At 45.1% G+C, this 18,248-nt stretch overlaps 1 protein-coding gene across 1 annotated transcript; it reads left to right on the top strand.

The window, feature by feature from the left end:
- The first annotated feature begins 283 nt into the window (after positions 1 to 283).
- ARF1 (ARF GTPase 1) lies at positions 284 to 18,140 on the top strand. Its single transcript, XM_074540518.1, has 5 exons — positions 284 to 443; positions 12,752 to 12,931; positions 14,203 to 14,313; positions 14,824 to 14,948; positions 16,527 to 18,140. Exons 2-5 carry the CDS (start codon positions 12,784 to 12,786, stop codon positions 16,686 to 16,688), a joined length of 546 nt encoding a protein of 181 aa, XP_074396619.1. The 5' UTR covers positions 284 to 443; positions 12,752 to 12,783; the 3' UTR covers positions 16,689 to 18,140.
- The last annotated feature ends 108 nt before the right edge of the window (positions 18,141 to 18,248 follow it).

Here is an 18,248-nt window from a genome sequence, read left to right on the forward strand (position 1 = left end):
TTCCCGCATTCCCGCGGGATCCCGGCCCCGCTCCCGCTCCGCTCACGAGCTGCAGAGTGGGCGCGGCCATCCCGCAGGCCACGCCCCCGCGCCTTCCAGGAGTGGATACTCCCGCTATAGCCACGCCCACTCGCTCCAGCCCACGCCCCCGGTCTAACGGATCTGTCACTCTCGTCGTGGCCACGCCCACTGCGTCTCTATGCCACGCCCCCCGCGCATCCCGGCCCTGCGGCAGCCCGGCTTGGCCACGCCCCCCGCGCGCAGGCCACGCCCCCCGCTCCCTCCTCGCCTCCCCGTGGTGCCTCGCGCGGGGCGGGCACTGACGTGGCCGCATCGCGCCGCCATCTTGTGCTCCAGGGCGGATCGCGGCCGGGGCGAGCGGGCTCCGAGCGGGACCCTCCGAGCGCAGCCAGACCCACGGCCCGCGCCTCCCGACGACGCCGGTGGGTTTGCCGACACCTCCTTCTTCCCTCTTTTCGAGCCTCTTTTCCCCACTTCGGCCCGTCGCGCTGCGCCCCCGCCCGCATCCCGCGGCCTTGGCGCTAAGGCGAGGCGGGCGCTGAGGCAGCGGGGCCGGGCTGTTCTTTCCTCTTTTTTCCTTCTCATTCCTTTTAATTCCTTCTCACTCCACCTCATCCTTACTCATTCCTTTTCCCCCACAGACCCTCCAGGAGCGGCGCTGCCCCATCCGTCCCTTCCTGCACATCTGTGGGGCCGGGGGTGGGGGGGGGTCGGGCCTTTCGCTTCCCTCCCGTGGGTGGGATGGGGTGGGAAGGGCCGGGATCCGGGATAGGCAGGGCTGGGAAAGGGGAATCGCTCCAGCTCGGCAGCAGCTGCACAAGGCCCCTCTCCGCTCCCTCTAGCGATGGGATCCGACGGGATGGGTTTGTCCTCCCTTCCCCAAACTCGCTCATTCCGGCCCCTGCCCCGCCCGAGCAAGGAGCGGCGTTTCCTCCTTGTGCTCTCCCCCTAAAACCCTCAGTGGGGCGGGGAAAAGCAGCCTCGGATGGAGCTGCTGGGGCAGAGGTTGATTCTCTGTAAGCCCTCGGCTGCTGACTTGGTGCTTTTTTTTGCCGGGCAGAGGAGTTGAGCTTTATCGTGGAGCAAACAATTCTTGTTTGCCGTGCATCGCCTTGCGTTCCGTGGTGTGGGAGATCAGCTTTCCTTGGCCCGGCAGCTCCCGGTGGGAGGATAAGGATATTATATTCTGCCTGAAAATACTCCATCGTGCCTCTGTGCGAGGCGAACGTGATACTTCGGGGCTGATAAAGTGATGGAGTGATAGCACAGCGAGGCCAAAACTCAGCCTGGCCATAGAAACTGCCCCAAATGTTGTTGTGGTGCTGGTTTTGACATTGACCTTGTGGCTCTGCCGCTCCGCTCCTGCCAAAGCAAATTCCGCAGGTTGATTACAGTCCCGGCCAGAGGTCTGCTGTTGAAATTGTGGCTTTGTCAATAACGAAAATTCCGAGTATTTGTTTAATACTTTGAGCTCTGTCTTGCACCCCTTGGCAGGGTATTCCATTAACCTGATTTTCCAGGAGGAGAAACTCGAGGCAAAGTGGATTTTTCCAAGGTCATTCAGCAATCTTTCTTGCTATTTTTGCTGCTGATTTAGAGCGCTTCTGAGGGGAAAAAAAAGGAAGTGTGGCTCAAGTGGAGGATTGCTGGTTTGCTTTAATTCGTGGGGTTTATAATGGAATAAAACAGGAGTATGGATAAAGGGGTTCTCTGAAAGGAAAGTTTTGGGGGTTGGTTTGATGCCACTGATTTTTCTCTGCTACAAACACGTCTGCAGTGCTGCTGGGCTGCTTTCCCTGTTGGAATAATTGCTTTGGGTGAAAGGGTGAGGAAACTCACCTCGATTGAACCTCTCCAACTCCGCAGCTTTGCCAAGTCCCTTGGTGCTTCCTGCACCGATGGAACATCAGGAATTCAAATGGCTCAGAAGCAGAGCCGCCCTCCCCTCAGAAGAGCTCTGCGTTTGTGATGGAAATCCTGTTAAAAGTCAAAGCCCTGGGTGTAAATGGGCTGAGGAGGAGCTCGCAGGGCGCTCTCCGAGCGTTTCCTCGGTTGTGAAATAGCTGGAATGTGGAAGGGCCTGGCAGGAGCCGAGTTCCGTGTGAGTGTTAGTCACGCTGCCCGAGTGGGGGGAGCACCAGGCACGGCTTTGCGAGCTGTGTGGGAGTCGGGGCTGCGTTCTGCTCCTGGGAATTCACCAAACTCTGCACGAGGTTTGTACAGATAATTATCAGCTGAGCCATTGATGACTGAATCTGTGGAAGGAGGAGAAACTCCAAACGCAGGATTGCAGCTGAAATGGCAGTTATTAAATGAAATTTAAACAACCACCTTTACACATCCCAGAGGCTTTTCTTTCTGTGCTTTATAAAGATGGGCTTTCAAGCGAGATTTCAGCAGCCTTCCCAAGCATCCAGCTTGCTTTCCAGTGGATAAATTTAGTGAACGTGAGCTAACTTTATCTGAAAAGAAATAGTTCTGATTCTTTTTTTAGCAATCTCTTGGAAGTTCTGCTCCTGGAATGCTACAGAGCTTGTGCTATTCCCTTTCTTTCTTTAACTGATGAGTAAAGAAGTTCAGAATCAGCTTCCTACTAGAGCAGCTGTTTTTTCTGTGTAATTCAGCATTTTTTCCTTTCCGATTTTATTCCTTATTTTGAACGCACGCAGACGTCGGAGGGGCTGTGCTGGAGCTTTGCTGATGTTTCATTTCTCATAAAACCCTCGTGTCTGACAGCTCTTCTTCACCCCCTGCTCCTCTGCCTCTGCTTTGACATTTCCCCCAAACCAAAGCCAATTTCATTGCTGGATGGAGCTCTCCCGTGAGCTCTTGCCATTTCTGCTAGCAGTGTAAATGTTGATTTAATGCCCAGTTCCCAGGAATGAATAACAGGATATTTGGCTTAAAATTGGAGATTTTGAGCTCAGGAACAATTCAGCCTCAAAACCAAAAAAAACCACCCACCCCAACTGTGCCCTGCTTATCTTAAAGAAAAGAAATTCTCTGTACCCACCAGTTCTCACACCAGTGTACCCAGTGCTGAACTGGTGAGCAGAAAGCAGAAACCCCAAGGCCATTCTTGGGGTTCACGACTTCATTTTTGGCACCACAATATTTCCTGAGTGAGCAGAGCATGGATGCAGCTCCCTCTGTGCTTTTCACCTGTCAGCCTGTCCTTTTTCAGATCTTTTATTTGGCTTTTATTCATGAGGTTTATAGTGGAATAAAATAGGAACACAGCCTTGTGGATAAAGGGGTTCTCTGCAAGGAAAGTGTTTGGGGTTGGTTTTAGGCACTGATTTTGTGTGTTGGGCTGCTCTCGCTGTTGGAATAATTGCTTTGGGTGAAAGGGTGAGGGAATTCACTCACCTGTGTCCCCTCTGGCTTGGTTTGTGTGCTCTCAAGTGCATAAATCTGTAAATAATTGGAAGTTTTGTTGTGAAACAGCAGCAGTTTGCTTTCCCTGCTTGAGGGTGAGAATAAGGAATAATTCTTATTTGGGGTTTGAGTATCAAGTCAAGCAGCCCACTCTGATACTGGAACTTTTTATTCTGGGTGTTTTAGGAGTGAGTTTTGCTCATGTCTGAGAAAATGCATGACCCCAAAGGGAACTTTCCCCATTTTATCCTTGTTTTGAAATGTAATTTCACTTGTAAGTGGGATTATTTTCTGTTTTCTGCCCCTCCAAGCCCGGTGCTCCCAGGAGGATGTGGGGCATGTCCTGTCTGGGGAAGGTGTGTACACAGGGGGGTGTTCAACCTCCTTGGGGTACACAAAGCTGCTGGAAAAGGAACTTTCCTCTCACCTGGAGTCTTGTCCTCCCATCTGCCTTGCACAACCACAGTGCTGTTGGACTCTTTTTAGTTTGCAAGCCTTTGGTGGCCAAGTCCAGCAGTTCTGTGTGTTTAACTTGGATTTCACTGCTTCTCCCCTCAAATAACCAGTTGTGATCCTTCAGGACCTTTTCCATACCAAGCACCCCCAGTGTGAACTGGGCAAAACGGTGCCAGTGGTCAGTGTGGATCTCCACAATTAACACTCCTCTGGTTCTAATTATTAAAATTCTCAAGGAGCTAGGACTGATATTAATGAGGAGCTGTGGGAAGATGTTGTTGCCACAGCCAGAGCTGTTTGTGCAGGATCGTGAATCACCAGGTGAGCAAAGGGCCAGCCTGGGAATCCATCCCATCCCTCCTCGTGCTGATATGGCCCAAAGAGCTCAAATCAAAATTATCTCAGCTCCATTTCAGTCCTAAGGCCCCAAAGTGGAAGGGTTTGAGTGGATTTCATCTCTCAGCTTAGCAGATGTGCAAGGGCAGTAAACAATTTCTAAAAATAGTTGAATAGAACTGTACTGGGATAGTGTTGGGCCACCCTGGCTATATATAAAGAGGTGTTTCCAAAATTTGCTGTAACAGAACACTTGAATCTGTAAAGAAATGGTTTCAAGTTGAAGAGAACACATCAGTGCTGTTCCCTGCTGAGTGGGGGTGTGAAACTCTGGGGCTGTGCATTAATCCTGAATTTTAGCAGTGTTCTATTCTCGTTGGATCTCTTCTCACATTCTCCTTTAAATCACATTTTATATCGTTAATAACAAGCTGTCAGGTTAGATTTGCACTTTAAATTATTTGCCAGTTGTTCTTGAATGTTACACCAACAGCTGTTGGAGTTGCATAGGTTTTTTAAAAAATGCATTCTCACCTCTTATTTGCACACTGCTTTGCTGATTTCATGTGTGAATATTTTGCTTCTCTTGATAATTTAATTTAAAACATTTTAGAATGCTATAAATGAGAAAGAATGATCCAGTCCAAGTAGTGACAACTGGCTGAATTTCAAATCAATATTTTGCTAAATAACAAATTGATCCATTTTTATTCCCTGTAACTGATAGAACCTGCATGTTAATACCTGGTTAGGAATTATGGATTTGGGGCTTTTTTAATTGGTTTAGACATGGAGCTGACAAGCAGAGATGGAATTTTGGTAGTGAATCCATTGCTTTTATAAACAGGCCAGTTTTACTTGCCAAGGTGCAGGAAGGAGATTTTTGGTAAACCTGCAGCTTTTGGGTGTTAAATATTAAACATTGAAGCTGTGTAGCTCAGTGTGCCATTGGTGTTTATCTCTCCTTAAAAATGGCATTTAAACAGAATAGGGACAGCAAATGCCCTCTGTCCTGTCCCAGCTGCTGGCCAGGGCAGGAACAGAGACTTGAACTTGCCTTGATTTTATCAGCACCATAAAATCCTGCAATGGTTTGGGTTGGAGAGGACCTTGGAGCTCTGCTGCTTCCACTCCCTGCAGTGTTGGTGGCTGCTGGGATTTTCACATTGCCAAAACCACGGGCCCAGCCAGCTGGATTTTAACACTTGCAGAGTTTGGAGCTTTATTTATTCACTGTGGGAGCCTCGTGTGGTAAGTGCTGTGTGTAGAAGTGAAATAAATTGAATTTTATGCTGCAGTACAGTTTGCAATAATGCATGTGGTATCCTCTCATTTTGGCTCTGGTGTGTTTAAAGAAATGGTGTAAATTTAAATGAAACAATTCCTGTCTTAGGGAAGTTTAATGTCTAACTTTTCCAGAGGTGTAAAGCTGAGGTTTTTGGGAATTTTAAGGTTTATTTTGCTTTTTGGTCATACACACATGGAGATGTTCACCAGGCTCACCCAAGGAGTTTGCAGGTCAAGCAGCACATTGGACATCTCATGATACCAACCTGAATGAAACGACTTTAATGCATTTAAATATAAAATTCTGCAGCATGATGAATTGTTTAGTGCTCTTTGGCCTTGAGTTATTCCTCAGAGCTCTTTTTCTTTTTAACCACCTCCAATTAATAAAAGCAGATTCTGCTTTTCCTCATGGGCCATATCACTTTAACAAGCCCGGGCTGCTGCTATTGCAGACTCTCATTCATTTTTAACTCCTCTCTGCTAAAGGCTGCCTGTAAAGGCTGCCTGTTCTCCTCATGGCTCCTCTCAGTGGATCACTTACAGCTGAAAACGCTTTTGTTTCATGAAACGAAACTGCAACTTCCCCATTGAAACGCGCTGCTGTGCTCGGCCCAACCTGCCCGACGGGTTTAGCGCTGCTCAGGGGGAGGGACAGACAGACGGACACTGCAGTGCTGAGGGAAAATCCTCGCTGCTGTTCGTTCAGATCGGTCCCTTTCATACTCAAATGTTCCCGCTCAGCCTGATGGATCCCTCTTTTGAAGATGTGCTCGAGCGCTACAAGCAGCTCACAAATCGGAGTCTTTTATGTTTTCAGGGGTTTTATCCAACTTGTGCTCCTAAAAGGGTCGGTGAAGCAATTACTGAGGAAGTTAAATGCAATAAGGAATACAGGTATTGGTGAGACAAGGGGGTGATAATGCCTGGAAGATAACAGGTTTTTTTGCTTGATAAATAAGAAAATTGAAGGCTTTTCAAGCCGTGCACTTTCTGATGGTGGGAATTGAAGGCAGAGGGAGCAGTCCCGTGATCCCTCAGCTGAGCTGAATTAACCCAGGCAGTTCCTGAGGCTTTGCAGGGAGAGGAGGGAGCAGCACAAACCCTGAGTGTGAGTTCCTTCCTGTGGGAAAAGCAGGAATTTCTGCTCAAGGCCCCTGCCCCAGCCCCATCCAACAAAACCCTGATGGGAACCAAAACAATTTCTTTTACAGATGGATTTCTCCTGATTTTTTTCTTCTTTTAGACAGCAAGGATTCAGCTACTTTTTAGTCAACTTGTAAACATGCTTTTCTTGCAGGAGTGGGCTGTAAACTATACTGTGCTGCCTGTAAAAATAAATGTGACTTTTTGTAATGCCACCTACCCTGAAGTACCAAATAAAGTTACAGACTCGGTTTGGATAGCAGGGATGGGGAAGAGAACAAGAGGGGAGCTGGAAACCAAGTGCTGAAATAGATCTTAACTTCTTAATCTTCACAAAAAGTAAAAATAGAGAGGATGGTGGTGTAAAAGCAGCTTCAATGGCAAAGGGCAGGCTTGACCTGGAAATTGGAAAACCAGGATCTATTGCAGTGTCCTTAGACGGTCACTGTGGTGAGAGAAGGACGAGAATCTTGTTTCTTGATCAGAAGGCTTGATTTATTGATAGAAGATATATAATACATGATAACTATACTAAAAAGAATAAAGAGAGAGCTTGCAGAGGCTGCTAAGCTAAGAATAGAATAGAAAAGAATGAATAACAAAGTTCTGTGTTCAGGGAATCTCCCCTGAGCCGCTCCTGTGATTGGCCCTTGATGGTACACATGGAAAGGGGGCCAATCACAGGAACCCCTGCCACATTTTCACAGCAGCTGATAACAATTTGTTTACATTCTTTTTCTGGGGCTCTGCTTCCCAGAAGAGGGACAAATCCCAAAGAAAGGATTTCTATGAAGAAATGTCTGTGACACAGGATCTGACAGGATTCACTGCTGGTAGTGCCAAGTACCAGCAGCTCCTTCAGCAGCCTGGGCTTCTCCAGTGTGTGCAGAGCTCTCCTGGATGGAAATGGCAGGATTTTATAGGATTTTGCTCTTTTTTACTAATTACTGTGATCAGTCCAAGCATCTGATGTAACCCGTTGTCCTGGTTTAGGGCAAATTTGTTTGGGCCCCTCCAGAAAGCAAAACCCACACGGCCCCTCCCCCCAACCAGTTCGGGAAAAAATTCCTCGGAGAGAGGTGGAAAGAACCTGTTTGTTTGACTGGCCCAGCACCCCCAGCACACAAAATGAACAATACCCGGTGACACCGCTCTGAGAAAGATGGCAAAATCAGAAAGTCTCTGTCGGGGGTGGTTGCTCTGTTCTCAGTCCCTCCGGCTCCGGGTCCCAGTCCAGAACAGGTTCAGATGTCACAGGAACAGGAGAGGAGAAACAGTGTGGGCTGTTAGCTAGAACTAGCTAATAAGCAGAGGCCAAAGCAGAGCAGAAGCAAAAGCAGCAAGCTGAAGCTGGAAGTGCAAACCAGCCCTATGTACCGCCTGTCTCTGTGTCCCTGATAAGAGAAACCCAAACAAAACTTCCACTCTTCAGAGCTGCTCTTAAAGGCACAGAACAGATGAATGGGGATACACAAGCATCATAACGTCACCCCAGGACACTGTTATGGTTTTAAACGAGTGCAAAGCAAAGAAAGGCGTTCACTGTGCAGCATCCTGAGGTTCCCTGGCTGTGAGAGCCCTTGCAGGCCGTTTGTGTGAGCTCTGCTCAAAGGTCACAGTCCAGGCCTGGCTGCTGCTTTCCAGATGAAGCAGGAGATAGAGGTGGCATGAGCAGCCAGACAAAGGGAAGCTTTGCAGCCTCCCTGCCCTGCAGCACACTGGGATGGGAGATTTCCTGCTGTGGAGAAACCAGGATTGCAGCAAAACTGTTTTCTCTGCTTCCTAATGAACCTTCCTGTTTATACAGCCTTCATCTATTCCAGTGGGGGTGGGATATCCACGGTGCTGTTGCAGAAATACAAAAGGAAATGGTGGAATAATAGAAGTTTGAAACCTCCCCTTTGGTTTTAATCCCCAGTCTGGTTTGTAGAGGAGTTGAGTTTTAAAGCTTCAGTCATACAAAATAAACAGATCTGTGACTCAGTTGGTGTGTGGGGATTGACAGCCTGGAGTGGACTCTGAACTTCCCTGTGCAGCTGGGATTGGTGAATGGGACAGACTTGAACTTTTGGGTTAAAAATTGTGTCCAGCAAAGCTCCTGAAGTGACAGAGCTGCTGAGTGCAGGGGGGGCAGCCAGGCCTCAGACTGGGCACAGTGGGGAAAGGAAAAAGCTTTGGTGCTGTGCTTGTCAGTCCAAATCCTGCTGGAGTGTTCTTACATAGGTATTCTGTAAAGATAAATAGAATAGATATTCTATAAGGATAAATAAATATATATTCTTTAGAGATAAATAAATAGATATTCTGTAAAGATAAATAGAATAGGTATTCTATAAGGATAAATTAATAGATATTCTGTAAAGATCAATAGATAGATATTCTGTAGAGATAAGTAAATAGATATTCTGTAAGGATAAATAGATACTCTGTAAAGATCAATAAATAAATTGATCAATAAATTCTGTAAAGATCAATAGAATAGATTAGAATAGAATTTATTGATCAATAAATTCTGTAAAGGTCAATAGATATTCTGTAAAGATCAATAGAATATATATTCTATAAGGATAAATAGATATTCTGTAGAGATAAATAGAATAGATATTCTGTAAAGATAAATAGATAGTCTGTAAAAATAAATAAAATACATATTCTGTAGAGATAAATAGGTATTCTGTAAAGACAAATGGAATAGATATTCTATAAGGATAAATAAATAGATATTCTGTAAAGATAAATCTATAGGTATTCTGTATAGATATTCTGTTCTCTTTCTAGGGAGAGTTTTGCTTCATCATGAAATACAGAACATTTCCAGAGATGACTCAAACTACACGTTATGCTTTAAATGTGGTTCGGTTTACAGGAAACTCACGCTTTGAATGGTGCATCTGGTCTGAAACTTGAATTTTCAGTTGGGCTCTATCTTTTCTTACCCTGCCACCTGAGAGCTGCTGTGGCAGCCTCAGGGAGCTGTGAGCTGTCCCTGTGCAGGGCTGAGCCCAGGGCACAGCCATGGGTGGGAATTGCTGGGTTCAGCCCTGCTGGGACCTTGCAGGAGTGGCTTTGGAAAGGGGGTTTGGGCTGGGTGAGGTGCCAAGGGCTCAGCTGTCCCTGTGCTGTTCTAATGGCCTGGAAAGGCTCTGGGTGGCCTTGGGGCAGCCCACGCTCCAAAGCATGAAAGGAGTCTTCAGGTTTTTCAGTTCTTCAGTGTTGTTTATTAATTCTTATCTACAACATTTTCTCCTGGCCCGACAGAGGTCCCCAGCCATGAGCACACTGACTGCCCTCGGGGCAGTTGCTTATTTTTATACCAAAAACTACGTGTAAGATATTTACCTTTTCTCCCATTAACAAGCACACATTCAGTAAGAACCAATCTCAAAGTGCCACCATCACCATCAAAGATGGATGACAAGAAGAAGAAGAAGGACAGGACACACCCTAATTCCTCCATCTCCCCCCTGTACCGAGATTCCAAAACCTGTGTTTCACTCTATAATTAATCTATCCCTTCACCACTTATCCCTGTGTGACCCTCCCATCCTCATACAGGTGCTGTGTCCTGTGCAGGATCAAGGTCTGGGCACCAAACACTTCTGGCAACGTTCCAGGGCTTCTGAGCCCCTCAAGGGTTGTCTTGGCGACTCTGGACATCAGGAGTGATGTGCTGAGTTCCCTCACACAGGGAGGTGTGTGAGCCTTCAGTGCAGAGCAGCTCCTGCTGGTGTGAATCACCTCAGCCACAGGCAGGAGAGCCAAGTGCTCACCTCTGAACTGCTCCTTTCATGTGGCTCTTAATTCTCCATCGTTAACATGATTAAATGTGGGTTTGTTTCCTACAGAAGCTCTCCCTCCGCTGTTAATTGTTGTAATCTTCACTGCAGTGTTCTTGCCTCTCTCCTGGGGCTCTTCTCCATTCTCTGCAGCCCAGCCCTTCCTGTCTTCTCAGGGGCTCCACCTGGGCTCTCGACCCACCCCTATTTATTTGTTACCTTCACAAGCTACAGCTGCTGCCCAGCCAAGGACTTTGCAGCTGCAGCTCGTTTGGAGCAACTCAGACCCACACAGGTCTTACAATACAACATATATTCAGGCCCCCACCAAAAACTACGTGTAAGATATTTACCTTTTCTCCCCAATACCTTTCACCCTTATTGACAAGCGCACATTCAGTAAGAACCAATCTCAAAGTGCCACCATCACCATCAAAGATGGGTGACAAGAAGAAGAAGAAGGACAGGACACGCCCTAATTCCTCCATCTCCCCCCTGTACCGAGATTCCAAAACCTGTGTTTCACTCTATAATTAATCTGTCCCTTCACCACTTATCCCTGTGTGATCCTCCCATCCTCATACAGGTGCTGTGTCCTGTGCAGGATCCAGGTCCAGCCACCAAACACTTCTGGCAACGTTCCAGGGCTTCCAAGCCCCTCAAGGGTTGTCTTGGCGACTCTGGACATCAGGAGTGATGTGCTGAGTTCCCTCACACAGGGAGGTGTGTGAGCCTTCAGGGCAGAGCAGCTCCTGCTGGTGTGAATCACCTCAGCCACAGGCAGGAGAGCCAAGTGCTCACCTCTGAACTGCTCCTTTCATGTGGCTCTTAATTCTCCATCGTTAACGTGATTAAATGTGGGTTTGTTTCCTACAGAAGCTCTCCCTCCGCTGTTAATTGTTGTAATCTTCACTGCAGTGTTCTTGCCTCTCTGCTGGGGCTCTTCTCCATTCTCTGCAGCTCAGTCCTTTCTCTCTTCTCAGGGGCTCCTCCTGGGCTCTCGACCCACCCCTATTTATCTCAGTTACCTTCACAAGCTACAGCTGCTGCCCAGCCAAGGACCCTGCAGCTGTAGCTCGTTTGGAGCAACTCAGACCCACACAGATCCTACACTACACCATCTATCCAGGCCCCCACATTTCCCCCCTTTTCTTTTAACAGTTACACAATGACAATACACACACAGTCCCAGCTCTCAGGCTGCCACAGCTCTCGGCTGTCTGGGACCATACCTTCTTTCAGTGTTTGGTTGTGTGTTCTTCCCCACACGGGGCACCAGTTGTTGTAATCCTCACTGCAGTGTTGTTCTGTCCTCTCTGCTGGGGCTCTTCTCCATTCTCTGCATCACAGTCCTTTCTCTCAGGGGCTCCTCTTGGGCTCTTGACCCCCCCCCCCCCCCTATTTATTTGTTACCTTCATGAGCTACAGCTGCTGCCCAGCCAAGGACTTTGCAGCTGCAGCTCGTTTGGAGCAACTCAGACCCACACAGGTCTTACACTACACCATCTATCCAGGCCCCCACATTTCCCCCCTTTTCTTTTAGCAGTTACACAATGACAATACACACACAGTCCCAGCTCTCAGGCTGCCACAGATCTCAGCTGTCTTAGATACATACATAGAATATATGCATATCCCTATACAGTCCCAGCTCTCAGGCTGCCACAGATCTCAGCTGTCTTTACCACACAAATCCCTGGATGTTCCAAGGCTCTTTTCCTTGAAGGCCATATTCTTACAGCTTTCTGCTGTTACAGCTCCTTCATTCAAAGGCCATGTTATGTTCTAAAGTCCCAGTTCTCGGCTGTCCTATCTTCTATAGTTAATAGAGTAACTGCTCTGTGTTTGTGTGCTCTTCACAGACCATTTCCTCGGGATGGACAGGAAGGAAACTCTTCTGAGTAGGAGAAAATCCAAGCTGTATTCAGAGTTTCCTTCCCAAAAGAATCACCAGCTATTGCTGTGCTAAGCAGAAATATGTTATCTGTATGTCAATTGGGAAAAGTTTGTTTAATGGTGACACTTTTCTGCAGATCAATTATCCCATAACAGTGGGGAGCAAAGTACCTGAAGTGGTCAGCTGGGTGAATTTTGCAAGCAAAAGTTTGAGAACAACAATTAATGCTGAAATCTCTGAAAGAATATTTGAAGCACTTCAAGCTGAGTCATTTCATGAGCACTGAGGTTCATTTTTGTGTTGCTTCAATACAGGAAAAATGTTCAATGGTGCCTGGAGTGTCTAGAAATGATTCACCTTATCTCTTACTTCGGTATTTTTGTGGTTCTTTATGTTATTGTTCTCACAACTGTTGGTAACTCATGAGTGATGCTCTGATCTTTGTTTCCTCCAGACTTCACTGGCCAGTGAGAACACATCTGAACCATGGGAAATATTTTTGCTAACCTCTTCAAAGGCCTTTTTGGCAAAAAAGAAATGCGGATCCTCATGGTTGGCCTGGATGCTGCAGGAAAAACAACTATTCTATACAAACTTAAACTTGGTGAAATAGTAACTACTATTCCTACTATAGGTAAGAGTTTTGTGTTTCTCTGACTCATGGCTTGGAGATTTGGGTCTCAGCTGATTGAAGGACTTGGCTGTTAAAACAAACTTGTTAAAGGTGTGGTGTGAAGGTGGCACAGCCAAATATTCTGTCATGAGGGGAGGTTGTGACACTTTTGTGACTCTTTTCTCACTCCCCTCTATCAGTCACCTGGGGAATGAACCTTTGTGGGCCCCAGAAAGGCAATTTGTGTCCCAACTGGCATCCTGTCAGTCACACTGAGTAGCAGAGGGTTCATCTTTTCTTTTTTTCTCTTTTTATTGGAAGGTATTGAGATTTGCTGTTCTGAAAACCCAGGGGAGGTTGGGGAGTTTTGTTTGGTTGGTTGCAGGGGGAGTTTGTTTCTTTGGGGTTTAGTTTTTTGTTGTTTTGGGGTTTAGTTTTTGGTTGTTTTGGAGTTTAGTTTTTGGTTGTTTTGGGGTTTAGTTTTTGGTTGTTTTGGGGTTTAGTTTTTTGGTTGTTTTGGGGTTTAATTTTTGGTTGATCTGGGGTTTAGTTTTTGGTTCCTTTAGGGTTTATTTTTTGGTTGCTTTGGGGTTTATTATTCAGTTTTTTGGGGTTTGCTTTTTGCTTTCTTTGGGGTTTATTTTTTAGTTTTTTCGCGGTTTTTTTTTTTGGTTCCTTTGGCGTTTATTTTTTTGATTCCTTTGGAGTTTATTTTTTTGGTTGCATTGGGGTTTGCTTTTTGGTTGCTTTGGGGTTTAGTTTTTTGGTTCCTTTGGACTTTATTTTTTTGGTTGCTTTGGGGTTTAGTTTTTTGGTTCCTTTGGAGTTTATTTTTTTTTTGTTGTTTTGGGGTAATTTTTTTGGTTGCATTGGGGTTTAGTTTTTTTGGTTCCTTCGGGGTTTATTTTTTAGTTGGGGTTGGTTTTTTATTTAGGGTTTTGTTGTTTGGGGAGTTTGTTTCTTTGGGGTTTTTTTTTTTGTTTTTTTGGGGTTGGGTTTTTTGCTTGTTTATTGGGGTTGCTTGTTTGGGATTTTTTTTGTTTGTTAGGGTTTTTTTAAGGCAACACAGTTTGTTTTTTGTAGCTGCTCATGTAGCAATTCGATTTATCCATTGGGGTGATTTTGGGAGCAGCACAAGCTGGTTTTGCTTTGAGAGCTTCAATCAGAATTCTGCTGCTTTAAAGTCACTCCAATTTCAAGTGAACTTTTTAAATATTCACAATCAGAGAGTGTGCCCTGCTAATCACACCAGCTGTATTTAAGTGAGATTTGTGGCACAATCTCTTTTTTAGGTTTCAATGTGGAAACAGTAGAATACAAGAACATCAGCTTCACAGTGTGGGACGTGGGCGGTCAGGACAAGATCAGGCCCCTGTGGCGCCACTACTTCCAGAACACACAAGGTGAGTGAGCCCCCTCCTCATCCCCAGCTCTCCTGGGGCTAGCACAGCTTTTGGGCTGTCTTCACTCACTTCATTTTGCAAGTTTCTTGGAGGAGAATGGAAATATTTGTTATTCTAAAAGGTGTGTTTGTGTGCTGCTCGCTGCAGGTTCAGAGAGGGATGGGAAGGATTCCACAAACCAGTCTTCCTTGTCCTTCTGACTCAGGAGTTTGCTTTTTCTTCTGTCAGCATCACAGCTCTGCCCTCATTTCAAAGCAGAGTCTGTGCTTAAAGCTCTGCAGCCCCATGAGCTGGGAGTTTGTCACTTGTGTCACTCCTGGGCCTTTTTGTGTGTGTGTGACTCCTGTCACAGCATCTCAGGGGCTGCTGCTCCCTGGAAAATGCCCAATGGCTTTGTAGAAAAAATACCCAAGCTGCGAAAACAAACGCAAACCAACACCAGTTTTCACCAAGAACAGACTCTCTCACAGACATGAGAGTTCAAGTTTGTTTATTTTTGCTTATTTCTAGGTCTGATTTTTGTGGTTGACAGCAATGACAGAGAACGTGTGAACGAGGCCAGAGAAGAGCTTATGAGAATGTTGGCAGAAGATGAGCTCAGAGATGCTGTTTTATTAGTGTTTGCTAACAAACAGGTATGCACAGAAAAGGTGTCTGTCTGTCTGTCTGAACCCCTGAGAGCTTCCACCATCCTTGTGAGTGCCAGATCTTGACCTTGGTTTTAATCTTTTTAATGTTATGATAAATAACTCAGAGTAAATGGCCATTTGGGAATGTTGAAGGGAGAAAAAATGGATTAAATTCTCATTTGAAAGGATCATCCTTCTAAATAGACTTGGCCAAGAGAATCACATTGGGAGATTTTACAAACTGGGACTTTTAATTATATATGTGTTCATTTGCAGCAACACATATATAATATGTTAGAATTTGAGGTGGGTTTTACAAAGTTTTAGTTCCTACAAGGCCTTGGATGAACAGTCAGGTGTCAGCAGTCATTTGCCTTCCAAGTGTTTTTGAGAATCCTAAAGTCCTTCTCACCCAATTTTCATTATGCTTCAATCATTTTGGAGTGTGGGCTTGGAATTGTGAGCAGTGTCAGCACTGTGGGAATGGCTGGATAACACTCAAATATTCCATAATATTGATTTAGATTGGGTTCTAAACCTTTGAGGTTTTTTGTCAATATTGGGGAAATAGCTTGAATATCACAGTAATCCAGTGGGGTTTTCTGAAAGAGAAATTCTGAGAGCTCTTTAAAGCTGGTGATGGAGACAAGGACCTGACTCCATGTTTGAGAAAGCTGATTTATTATTTTATGATATATGTTACATTAAAACTGTACTAAAAGAATAGAAGAAAGGATTTCATCAGAAGGCTGGCTAAGAATAGAAAAAGAAGGAATGATAACAAAGGTTTGTGGCTCAGCTCTCTGTCCAAGCCAGGCGACTGTGATTGGCCATTAATTACAAACATCCAACATGGGCCAATCACAGATTCACCTGTTGCATCCCACAGCAGCAGATAATCAATGTTTACATTTTGTTCCTGAGGCCTCTCAGGAGATAAAAATCCTAAGGAAAGGATTTTTCATAAAAGATGTCTGCGACAGGGAATGACTGTTGTTGCTTCCCTCATATTCAGATATTCCATAATGTTGCTTTAGACTGGGTTGCTAAACTTTGAGGCTTTTGTTAATGTTGGGGAAATAGCTTGAATATCACAGTAATCCAGTGGGGTTTTCTGGAAGAGAAGTTTTGAGAGCTCTTTAAAGCTGGTGATGGAGGAGTGGGGAATTGTGGCCGTGCTCACAGGGGTCTGAGGATGAGGGAAGGGAAGAGATGAGGATCTGACTCCGTGTTTCACAAGGCTGATTCATTATTTTATTATATATATTACATTAAAACTATACTAAAAGAATAGAAGAAAGGTTTCATCAGAAGGCTGGCTAAGAATAGAATAGCAAAGAATGATAACAAAGGTTTGTGGCTCAGCTCTCTGTCCGAGCCAGCTGACTGTGATTGGCCATTAATTAGAAACAACCAACATGAGACCAATCCCAGATGCACCTGTTGCATCCCACAGCAGCAGATAATCATTGTTTATTTACATTTTGTTCCTGAGGCCTCTCAGGAGATAAAAACCCTCAGGAAAGGATTTTCCATAAGAGAAGTGTGTGCCAGGGAATGACTCCCAGTTGTTGCTTCCCCCAGGACCTGCCGAACGCCATGAATGCAGCAGAAATCACAGACAAACTGGGACTGCATTCCCTCCGTCACAGGAACTGGTACATCCAGGCCACCTGTGCCACCAGCGGAGACGGGCTCTATGAAGGACTGGACTGGTTGTCCAATCAGCTCAGAAACCAGAAATGAAACCATAAACCTTCCTCTTCCCTCTTTTTCCACCCTCCCTCTTATCTCCTCCTACTCGCCCTTCGCTTTACTCTAATGTGGCAAACTGTGCTACTTTGTGGTATTGAGTGCCGGAAGCTGTTTTCATTTCTTTTTTGTCACAGTATATATTGCATCATGCTGTAAATGTGGCAAATACAAGCCTGAAAACAGTTAGGTTTCTTATTTAATGTAAATAGTTTTTGTTTCCAATGAGGCAGTTTCTGGTACTCCTATGCAATATTACTCAGCTTTTTTATTGTAAAGAATCGAGTCACTGTTTAGTACCTGGAAGGGAATTCAGTGGGTTAATAACTAAGGGTTGCCAGTGGTCCTTGTGCAGTAGAGCTGGATTCCATCTTGGTTGGGTTGTGAGATCTGTGAGATCCATTTTGGTGGTTGGTTTTTAACCTGAATTCTGTATTTTTTTAAATAGACAAGGAAAAGTAAAAACACTTAAAAACACACAAACGTTTGACATCGCTTCTGCTGCTCCAGCTCTAACGTGGTGGTGACTCTTGATTCTTTTGAGAGGGTGAAGCAATGACTGACACCCAATTAGCTTCATCTGCTTAATGAACAGATCATAATTAGTAGATCTCTGGCTCTTTCTGTAGCTCGTAGTCTGTGCTCATCTCCGTTCACAACCGTTCAAAGATTTGCTGGGCCTGGTTTAGATGAGCTTTGCAGACTCATGCTAAACATCTGACTTTTGGTTCAGGTGAGATTTCTCGTTTCCATTGAACTTGAATCATTTCCAGAAGTCGACATTTTTAGCCTGTCATATTTGTCAAAAAGTGTTTTGTACTTTTCTTGTGCTTAAACCACTCCAGAAGGCAAAACCTTTCCACAGGAAGCACAGCCTGTCCTAGTCCTAAGCTCTATAGGCAGAAAGTACTGTACTTAACGTAAGAATTGCCATGAAAAACACCAAACATCTATGTATAGTGTCTAGGGAAAAAATAAAAACCAACAAAAAGCATGAGAGTTTGGAGAGTCATTCCACTCTACAAGTATTCAATCCCATTTTGGAACAATCTCATATCTGTATATGTGTGAAAACCCTTGGCATCCCTCATACTGCAAGGTTCAGATTTGCCATCAGAAAAATAAAAAAAAGACCTCTTTACTTTTCTTTTGTATTTTGATAAACACTGAAGAAGCTGGAGCTGTTAAACTTTAACTCGAGGAACTATCAGAACTGGTTTATTTAGTGTTGTGGAAACCTTTATTGCTTTCAATACACAACTAGTAATCAACTGTTTTGTATACTTGTTTTCAGTTTTCATTTCGACAAACAAGCACTGTAATTAAAGCTATTAGAATAAAAATCTCTTAACTATTTCATGTTTTTTATGCCTTGCTGTTCATTCGATCATCTTGGCAGAATCATAATTAAATACTTGTTGAATAAAAAGTTTCATGAAACTTGCACTGGTATCGTGTTGGTTTGTATCATCTTTCTGCAGAGGATCCATGTCCGGTTATCTCGGCTGTTTGAGGGGCCTGGAAAGGCCCGAGGTGGCCTTGGGGCAGCCCGCG

The sequence above is a fragment of the Zonotrichia albicollis genome, chromosome 1 (assembly GCF_047830755.1).
Source record: "Zonotrichia albicollis isolate bZonAlb1 chromosome 1, bZonAlb1.hap1, whole genome shotgun sequence".
NCBI lineage: Eukaryota > Metazoa > Chordata > Aves > Passeriformes > Passerellidae > Zonotrichia > Zonotrichia albicollis.

Excerpts from the sequence above, each read along its gene's own strand:
- ARF1 (XM_074540518.1), top strand. The coding sequence starts at position 12,784 with ATGGGAAATATTTTTGCTAACCTCTTCAAAGGCCTTTTTGGCAAAAAA. Across the intron at positions 14,314-14,823 it reads CTACTTCCAGAACACACAAG|GTCTGATTTTTGTGGTTGAC; the intron begins GTGAGTGAGCCC and ends GCTTATTTCTAG. Across the intron at positions 14,949-16,526 it reads TAGTGTTTGCTAACAAACAG|GACCTGCCGAACGCCATGAA; the intron begins GTATGCACAGAA and ends TGCTTCCCCCAG.